We start from the raw sequence: 10,747 nt of genomic DNA on the forward strand, positions 1-10,747 counted from the left end.
ACCATGTGAAGAAAACTATTGAGTAGCTACTAATGTTTACACTAAGGAAACACAGAGTGTACATCCACGATAGAAACACAATGATATAGACAAAAACGTGTAAAACTCAAAACCCTAAAAGCAAAACTCAAAACTCAAACACAAAAACAAACACAAGCAAAAGGAGAGAGAAAGAACACAACTCTAAAGTGAATGAAAACTGTAAATGAATGAAGAGTGTACAAAGTGCTCAAGGGCAGAGCAGTAGTGTCAGAGAGTGATGTCCACTGGAGACGGATCCCAAGAATTATAACCACCAATCGAAGATGAGAGAGTGTTGAATAATAAAGGCCAACATGCTGGTTATCAAAACACAATAGTCGAAGGCTAAAATCTGGTCAACATAGCAATGTACCACCAGAGAAGGTTGAAAACTAATCACCCAAGGCACAAAACTATCAAGAGACAACAAGAGAGATGTTTGCTGATGTAGGCGGCTTGCTGGACAGCAAAAACGCAAGTACTACAACAATCGCCTGGTGGGAGAGATGGCACTAGCGTGTCACCTAACACGAGATGCTAAAAACACAAGTTGATTAGGCGCTACGATGTCATAGCAAATGGAGCCTCCAAACAGCAAGGCGAGTTGGAAACATGCTATCTAGGGCTAGATGGCAATGGGCTGCGATTGGTGATGGCTGGACAGCAAATGGCAAGTGGCTGATGGCTGAGATCTGCATGGTAGAGAGAGAAACCTACACAAAAGGATGAAAACTAAATGGTTGCACAATAGATGGCAAGTGGCTAATGGCTAAGATCTGCATGGTAGAGAGAGAAACTTACACAGAAGGATGAAAACTAAATGGGGTGCAACCTGTCTATTTATAGATGTGGATGGATCCTCCCAATTAGGCTTTCACTGAAACTCTCCAATACTGCGCACCATTATAAAATAAACATGTTTTGGGACTATCTAAAAGGCTAATCAACATGTAATGCATTTTTTAGCTCAATACCCACATGGAACTAGAGTTCAACAAATTCAATGTCTGAATCTATACCTCCAAAGACACTTGCTTCATCATGATCATCTAGTTGTACGACTAATCAAATTCCAACCATATCTCTTGAGCAATGGTCAAATGCTCGATATAGGCGATTACAGCCGAAGTGCAAGAAAGAAATAGGAATGATCGGATGCTAGCATTCAATTGTCCCAATGTGCCTATACCTTCGCCAACTCAACTTTCTCATTTACCAAAAAGCTTGGAGACATCACAGGCTATAGGAGAGTCTATGGCCTCGGTCACAAGCTCCACCAAATCATAGGACTCCAAGATGGCAAGCATCATTAAACACCAGATGCGGTAATTCTCCCCATCAAGCTTCTGATTTGAAGGGAGAGCTAGGAACTCGGGGACCTTACAATACATAATAGCCTTAAATTCTATGTCAAGCTCCAAAAACATTGTCACCTAAATAACCTACACAAAAACAAGGATAGCCCCCTGTAAGTCCAGAAAGGTAGCCTACTAGGGCTTCCTCCACTCGTCTCAAACCTATTTCAACCACCGGAGGCGATGAAAATGCAAAATCTGCACCAAAAGGCTGAAAACACATCCTTTCTCCTTCACAAACAGCAAAATCCAGCAACCTCGCTCCTTTCCCATGCTTCACATGTTCATCTCAATCTTATGTTAATGTATAGCCCTCCCACTCACCCTCGAATGCTAGAAACACAAACTTTGTCACACTAAAATCTCCCTTTCAGGTCTACCCACGTTCAATCATCTCTTCAACATTGCTCTAATACAACATCAGAGTGCAGCAAATGTGGAAGCATATAACTGTCAGGCGACCTTGACAGGAGGCTCTGAAGAAGACGATCCAGAACAGAGAAAAAGTCATTCCATTCTAATGAGCACGAGCGATCCTTTCACCACCCAACCTTGCCTAGTTCATTGCTGGCCAGACCCAACCTGATCTGATTGCCAGCCGTCAAACCTTGGTGAGTCCTACAATTCTTGGACTCTCTTTGGTTCTAGGCTCCCCTAAACCCCGTTCGGGCGCCCAAGACCCCAAACGGTCATCCTCGTGTATGTTTCCCTTGATTTACCTTAATGTCACATTTCCTTCCCCTTAAGAATCGGTTTCGTCCTCGAAAACGATACTTGGAAGGTCTAACTGTAAATTGGGAAACCTTTTCTTTAAAGTACTTACTCGCTCCCATGTTGAGCTTTCTTCTGAACAATCTTTCCACTTAACCAAACATTCTTGATAAATAGTATTTCTTGTTCGTCTATTACGAACATTTAATATTCTTTCTGGTTCATGTGGATTAGATTGGTCATTTAATAGCTCTTCAATGTCATCATTTAAGATTAGATTATCCAAATCACCCAGCTTCTTCCTTAATTTACTTACATGAAAAACTGGATGTATTTTACTACCAGCAGGTAGTTGGAGCTTGTAAGCCAATTCTCCCACCTTTTTAAGTATTATGAAAGGACCACAATACCTCGGTGAAAGCTTTGGACATTGTCCCTTTTTCATAGTTTTAGTTTGTTCAGGCACTTTAAGATAGACCAATTCTCCTTCTTTAAAGGAGTTGTCCCTTCGGTGAGGATCTGCATATGCTCTAGCTCGATTTTGAGCTTTTTTAATATTTTCTTGAGCAAATTTTAACATACCATTCATATCCTCCAAAAAATCCTTAGCTGCCTGAACCTTTTCCTTATGCAGTCCTACTGCAAAAGGAGCTCTGGGCTGAAACCCATACATTAACATAAATATCCAGTGGAAGAGTGCTTGGCACTATTATATGCAAACTCTGCTATTGGTAAATACTCTTCCCAATTAGTTTGCCTTTTACTTACATATGCTCTAAGCATATCTTCAAGGATTTGGTTAACCCTTTCAGTTTGCCCATCAGTTTGCGGGTGATCCGCTGTACTCATGCTAAGTTTAGTATCCAATTTCCTAAATACCGTACGCCAAAATTGACTATCAAATTTTCTATCCCGATCAGAAACTATATTTTCCGGAAGGCCATACAATCGGTATATGTTCTCTACGAACAATCTAGCCAATTCTGGTGTTTTAACATCAGTTGAAGTTGGAATGAACCTAGCCATTTTGGTTAACCTATCCACAATCACCCACACAGAGTCGTGCCCCCTCTGTGTTTTGGGTAAAGCAACAATAAAATCCATGGAGATACTCTCCCATTTTCCCGAAGGAATCTCTAGTGGATGGAGAAGTCCTCCCATTTTCAATCTTTCAGCTTTATTAACCTGGCATTTATTACATTTGACCACATAGTCAAGGACGTCCTTATTCATTCCAGGCCAATAGAACTGCCTTTTAATAAGACTATAAGTCTTATTAACTACTGGATGTCCCGCGCTAGGGGTATCATGACACTCAAAGAGTATCTGGCGCCTTATTTCTATATCTTTCGGGACACATACCCTATCCTTGTAGAGTAAATAACCATTATCAATGGTAAATTTTTTCCACTTGAATCCGGTTTGAGCAACCTCTAATGCTCCATTTCCTTGTTCAACATCCTCAGATATTCCTTCCTAAGTAGAAGCACTTTGATTTGGATCCCCATTTTTTATTGCTTCCCATATGTTGGAATATGCCGGATCAACCTGGCATTTCCCTTTTAAAGATTCAAGCAAGTTGGAAGTGAACTGAGTAAAACTCGATTCATTAATGATGGGCATTCTGCTGAATGCATCAGCTACTATATTATACTTTCCTTTTCTATATCTTATCTCATAGTCGAACTCTTGGAGGAGTTTGGCCCATCTGGCTTTACGCCCGTGTAAATCCGGTTGATCATTAAGCCACTTAATGCTTTCATGATCCGATAAAATCAAAAGTTTGGCACCATACAGATAGTGCCTCCATTTCTTCATTGCATGTACTATTGCATACAGCTCCCTCTCATAAACAGAATAGTTCTGTTTTGCACGGTCTAATTTCTTGCTTTTAAAAGCAACTAGTCGACCTTCTTGTAATAAGACCGCGCCTATCGCCTTATCACTGGCATCAGCTTCAACCACAAATGGTTTATTGGGATCCACTATTAATAATACTGGAGCTGTAGCAATAGCTACCTTAAGTTTTTGAAAACTTTCATTTTGGTCTGTTCCCCAATTAAAACTTTTTCCTTTCCCTTTAAGTTGGTCAGTCATTGGAACAGCTATTTTGGCATAATCTCGAATGAATCTACGATAAAATCCAGATAAACCTAGGAAGATCTGCAGCTCTTCCAGGTTCCTTGGAGATGGCCATTCAATAATTGCCCTTACTTTTTCTGGATCCATGTTGATTCCCTCTTTCGAGATAATATGCCCCAAATATTTGACCTCTTGTGCAAAAAATTCACATTTAGTTTTCTTGACATAAAGGGAATGTGTTCTTAACAGTTGGAATACTAATTGTAAGTGTTCCAAATATTGTTCTCTTGATTTACTAAAGATCAAGATATCATCCAAGAAGACTACTACAAAATGTCCTAGATAGGGCTGTAAGACACTATTCATCAGCTTCATAAAGGTAGCTGGTGCATTAGTGAGGCCAAAAGGCATCACCAAAAAATCATAATGCCCGTATCTAGTACGAAATGCTGTCTTAGGAACATCTTGTGCCTTAATTCTTACTTGGTGATAACCTGATCTTAAATCTATTTTTGTAAAGAATTTTGCCTCTTATAATTGATCAAAAAGATCTTCCATTCTGGGCATAGGAAATTTATTCTTCACCGTTATTTTATTAAGTGCTCTATAGTCAACACAAAGTTGCATAGAACCATCTTTTTTCTTTACTAATAAAATTGGTGAAGCCCAAGGTGAATTACTGGGTTGTATAAACCCTTTATCAAGGTAATCCTTAATTTGTCTTTCAACTTCTTGGTGCTGTGTTTCACTTAACCTATACAGTGGTTTAGAAATAGGGTATGTATCCTTATTTGTGTCAATTGGGTGATTTATATCACCCCTATCTGGTGGAAGGCCACTTGGTAAATCAGAAGGAAACACATCTTTAAAATCATCTAACAAACTACTTAATTCATTATTTATATTCAACTCACAAACATAAGAAAATTGTTGCTTTATATTACAAAAAGTAAAAGTGTTTTGTATAGGAAGAGACCATAACACATATACCTCACAAACTTCCTTCTTTATCAGCTTCTGAACTTCAGTAGAACACAGCAAAGGATTATCAGACACTTCATGTTCACCTTGAATGACAAAAGTCTTACCATCCCTTTCAAATTCCAGTGTATTATGGTGATAACTACGTTTTAAGGATGGTTCCAATCCCCATAGCCACTCCCTCCCTAGAGCAATATCCGCTCTTTCCATGTTCATAATTTGGAAATCAAGTTTATCTTTATATCCTTGAATCTCAATTTCCAAATTGGATACCATTGTATCCCATATTTTATTATCTTGACCTTGCATCATACGAACAACATATTGATGCCCACTCTATTGTTGGGAAAGTTTCACCTCCCTTTATATTTTTATTTAGTAAATAATTAAAAAATAATTAGTAATTAAACTATTAACTAAATACCTCTAAAGATTTATACCTTTCATGCCCCTTTAATTCCAAGGTCTGCACTACATGGATTTGTTTTTCTTTTCCCTTGCCCTTGTCCTTATCCTTTCCTTTGTCTTCCCCCTTTTTCTTTTGAGGGCAATTCCAAGCAGCATGGTTAGGGGATAGGTAATTGAAACACAACTTTTCTTTTTTAGCCTTATCAAAGTCATCAGGACTTAACTTTGGCCTCACATATTGTTTCTTTTCAAAAGGTTGCTTTTTACCCTTTAAAAATGGCATTTTCCTTTTAAATTTGCCCACAAATTTTGAGGTTTCCAATTCCTTAGACTTGGGCTCCGTATCAGTGAGACTAGTGAGTGTACCTGGACACATACTATCTTCATTAATTAATGCAAATTTAATTGCCTCTTCCAGCGTCTTAGGTGAACTCCTTTTTACAGGCTTTATCTAGTCCCCTAATGAATCCTCTTGTCTTTTGAAATTCATCAATTCCTTCCAATTTGAGGATTATCTCACGATATTCCTCCAAATATATCAGCAGGGGTCTTCCCTTTTGTCTGACATAATCCCAATCTTCCCAATTTCTTTCCATTTCATTTTCAGGAAGGAATTCTTTTAAAAAGACGGATTCAAATTGAGCCCAAGTTTCAGGTATTTTATTTGCCTCCTTTAAAGTTCGCCACCATTTATATGCTTTGGGCCCCAAAGTTAAACTAGCCTCCAGTGCTTGGAGATGTGGTGGAGTATTTTTAAGTTTATGTAAATCTTCCCATTTTTGGAGGAAATTAAAGATTGTATCTTTATTTCTATCTTTTTCCTCGATGTCAGGCGACCTTGACAGGAGGCTCTGAAGAAGACGATCCAGAATAGAGAAAAAGTCATTCCATTCTAATGAGCACGAGCGATCCTTTCACCACCCAACCTTGCCTAGTTCATTGCTGGCCAGACCCAACGTGATCCGATTGCCAGCCGTCAAACCTTGGTGAGTCCTACTATTCTTGGACTCTCTTTGGTTCTAGGCTACCCTAAACCCCGTTCGGGCGCCCAAGACCCCGGACGGTCATCCTTGTGCATGTTTCCCTTGATTTACCTTAATGTCACAATAACTGACCTGGAAGAAAATCAACCCAGAGAAAAGAGAGAGAGAGAGAGAGAGAGAGAGAGAGAGAGATAGTAAAACACAAAAATCTGCAGTGAATGAACGCTGAAATGAAGAAGGCAGATATGTACAAGGGCTGTCAAGTGTATCTCTGCCAAACGATTTCTCTCTCCACCTGAAAAACATGTGAGAATGACTAGGGGCTGGCCAGCCTATAAATAGGCCAAAAAAAGAGGAAAATCTGATCAGGTTGCCGACTACTGCATAAATGAAATCGCAGCAATAAAACAATGATTAAAAATGCTGCACAATAATGTCTATGCCATGTGGTATCCTACACAGCCTTCCGGCCTGCCTGACTGCCCAGAAATGCTGGAAACCAACTAATGACCACATGGAACTGTCCGAGCTATATCCGGGAAATGTGTAACTATACAACAGTACACTACCTGTGCCCCTCCACGGGATGACTGAATCTCTAACAGCCCCAAAGTTCCATGCCACAAAGGATGAGGGAAAAAAGAAGACGTACAACTACATAGGAAAACTGCTCACCCCATTGATGAATGCCACAAGCACATTGCCATTGAGGATAAACAAGCAATCCTGTTAGTCACAAAGAGCACCTCACGTGCGCTGAGGCAACAAACATAGCTTAGTTGGACATGCGTGCAGTTTATGCATTTTTGGTCAGATGCTCTTATAATCCTTCGTTGCATACACAATGCTTGTCCATATGGCTGAGGCTGAGGATGCATGATGCTTTGATAGTGGTGCTTGCATAGGGTTGTTTCTCTCTATGTTGGATGCACCTGAGAAAGAGATCTGTTGTTCGAGCAAACAATGGATCATATGCTATTAAAGGCATTGGAGAGGTTCCTATAATTACATTTTAATGGGGATATAAACATGTTTAAAGAAACATACAGCCCCTAGATTCCGGAATGTATAGAAACGAATAGAACATGCAGCAAAGATGTCTTGTATATGCCAAGAATCAACACAAATCTTTTATTGGTCTCAGCAATTACATGTGCTGATCTTTTGGTCCATTGTCATATGGACAAATGCAATGTGTATGATTGCAACAATGGTGATGTCATCATTATTACTACACATTGTACAACACACTACATAACCTGGATACCTACAATAGAAGCATGTTTGAGGATACTATGGCAGTTAATGTCTCGGTCATTGATGACACTGAGTCATGGCATGCTCAATTCCATCACCATCATGAGCAGAACAAACATCTCAAACAAAAACTAGAAACATGCTCAAGCCAATCCATCCTCCACTCCATGCACCTCCCAATGTGAGTGATCTCTCCCCAAAATTAGGAGACCGTCAAGAGTGAAGAAGTCATCTAGCTTTGTAGACAAGTGCTCTTGACAAATAATGTCCACCTTCATGTGAGTTGCCTCCACTTGCAATGCAAGCTCTTGATACAAGGCCACCATGGTAAAGCAATAATCCTTGTGTTTCTATTATGAAGATAAATAAATAAAAATTATGCACAACAACTTATGGGTAGTGGTGGCAGTTGGTGCTTGTTGCAACAATCTATGATATGGGCCCTTATACAAGACACAAAATTTTGCACACTATCTTGGCCTCACTTGTCAATCTTTAACTCTTCACTTCTTTAAGCCCACCAACGAATTCGCTTTCATACCACTTGTAAGACACTACTCTCCAAAACACAGAACTGGGAAGAGAGAAGAAAACCCAAAGTCAGACATGACCCTCCTACTCATATATAACAGCAATAATTATACTGTACGCAAGGGGGAAAAGGTTGCCAACATCAAATCCAAACTACCATCTAGTCTGCAGGGAATCCTACACCCTCTCACACTCCAAATGCACAGAATACTCTAGCTCTCTGTCCAGGACAGATCCCTGACCGGCTGATCAGTCCAGGAATAGCCCTGTTTGTAATCGATCTTGATCGTCTGCCATCCAACACTCCATGTGAACACTCACTAAGGGTAACTCCAAACACAAAGTGCAATCCCAATCAGAACCTTATAATTGACAGGAAAGTCATATGTGCATTCCAAATCAGTATACTACAAGCACCAAGAGAATACAATTGTAAATGTGCAATCAAAATGGAATGTGCATGGCTCTTCAATACATACGCAGAGCTACTGCCACAGCTCGTTTTGCATCCTTTTGCCCGACAATATGGCGGTCCAGTATCTCGACAACCTTTAATGGTGTCAAATGATCATGTCCCAGTTGTGCTGACCAATCAAAGAGCAGACCTTGAGAGACTAATATATAAAGTTGCTATTCCCCACTTGTAAAACAAGAAAACAAAATAACTGCACTTTGATGCCACATGGTAAAAAACACCTGGAAGGACCAAAGGAGTATCCATCCCCACTGGCTCAGCGTCATCTGTTGATGCTGCAGCATGGCTTTCTCTAAACCACCTGTTTCCAAACAACCAATTATCACTTCCAGTGCTTACAATGTGCTGGCGTTCTCCTTTCAGCAAACTACAGTTTTCAAGTGTTTGCACATATGTAATGTATCTGACTTTGTATATTATTGAGCATTTGAGTGGACTATAAAGGTACATTACATTCTCGTACGCACTCATTATAATAACTTCTTCAGAGAAACTACTGCTGAAATGAGATCCAAGGTAAAGATCTGAACTATAGCACACGATACCATACGTACAACATAACAAGAATAAAGTATGTCTCGGTAGAATGTAAAGGATGCCATAATGCGTTAAGCCTAAAGATGCCACTAATATGAGTAGAAAATGCACGTGCATGGCTTCTGCCATTGTAAAAAGACAATGTGAGCGTGGCTACCGAAGAATTAACTTAAGCTTAAAGATAGCACTGTGGAAACAAAAACTTCAAGAATGGCAATGATGGCACTGTAGAAAACACAAATGCAGCTTAAGAATTCAACTGTAGAAAACGGCTACATGGCTAGGGATATAGTAGAATGTCATTATGCAAAGGACACATACGTATGGCTTCTGAGGCTTTTAGTCTTGGCTGAATAATCTGCGTCTAAAATAGCTAGTAACTACCAAGCAAGTGAAGCTGGAAGATAAAATATGCACAATCAGGTAGACAGGCACACACACACACACACACACAGAGAGAGAGAGAGAGAGAGAGAGAGAGAGAGAGAGAGAGCTTGCCTTGCGGGAAATGAATACAATCAGGTAGACAGGCACAGAGAGAGAGAGAGAGAGAGAGAGAGCTTGCCTTGCGGGAAATGAATACTGACAATGAAATTGCGATGTCGATGGCGACGAAGATGATGATGACGATGCTGATCCTTGCAATTGACGAATACCTGGCGTCAGAAGTCGCGGAGCTAATCGTCTCATTTTAAGAGAGAAGGAGACTCTCTATTTGCTGCCAGTTGAGACATAACCACCGTCGCGCATCAAATGCTCTCTTGTATGCAATAATCGCAGAGCGATGGCATCATCGCGCATCCCAGATGACCTGCAAGTAGGCCAAGGTTACAAATCTCACGTGGAGAATTTCTGAATCTTTTAGCCTGCTTCTCCGAGGGGCGGCTATATTGTTATTTGTTGCAGGAGTCTTAAGAATTTTTTTCTAAGGAGATTATTTCAAATATTGGAGAAGTTTTACTCGTTGTTGGATCGATTTTATGAATCTCCCCCATATTACTAGGAGAATGTTGCTAAGGCTATCATTTCTATCTCCTCCATTCTTTTCTGATTGCCATTTGCCAAAACCTTCATGGATTCATGACATATTTGCAAGGCATTATGCCAAAAACTTCCAAAGAGGATAGAGGACCATCTTAAAGAGAATGTGTAGGTTGGCCAAGGAGTAGATTAAACCTTTGCATGCTTAAAAGGAACTACAGGTTACAGTGGACAAAGAACGATGTAAGCCTACTAAGGTTAGGAAAAGAAGAAGAAGGACCAAGAGAATCCAGCAAAGCAGTTGGATAATGGTTGCCATGCTAACATACACATCGGGAAGAGTAGATTGACGATGAAGAAAATATATACAATCACCTTTATGGTTGCCGCAAAGGTTTAAATTGATGGAGGGCAGTTTTGAGTAT

At 40.0% G+C, this 10,747-nt stretch overlaps 1 protein-coding gene across 2 annotated transcripts in view; it reads right to left on the bottom strand.

The window, feature by feature from the left end:
* The window catches only part of LOC148034680 (uncharacterized), a 90,237-nt gene extending 79,997 nt beyond the window's left edge, over positions 1-10,240 (bottom strand). The window contains exons 1-3 of one of the 2 annotated variants that reach the window (XM_087679645.1): positions 9,907-10,240; positions 9,026-9,105; positions 8,809-8,913 (exon numbers count right to left, since the gene is read on the bottom strand). In XM_087679645.1, coding sequence (XP_087535771.1) covers positions 8,809-8,913; positions 9,026-9,105; positions 9,907-10,031 — 310 coding nt within the window. In that variant the 5' untranslated portion in view covers positions 10,032-10,240. Of the gene's footprint in view, positions 1-8,808; positions 9,106-9,839; positions 9,858-9,906 lie in introns of those variants that run through there. The other variant, XM_087679646.1, reaches the window with a different exon arrangement.
* Between the last annotated feature and the right edge of the window lie 507 nt (positions 10,241-10,747).

This window comes from Lygodium microphyllum, chromosome 6, assembly GCF_053477565.2.
Source record: "Lygodium microphyllum isolate KBCC chromosome 6, Lygodium_microphyllum_v1.1.10, whole genome shotgun sequence".
Lineage (NCBI taxonomy): Eukaryota > Viridiplantae > Streptophyta > Polypodiopsida > Schizaeales > Lygodiaceae > Lygodium > Lygodium microphyllum.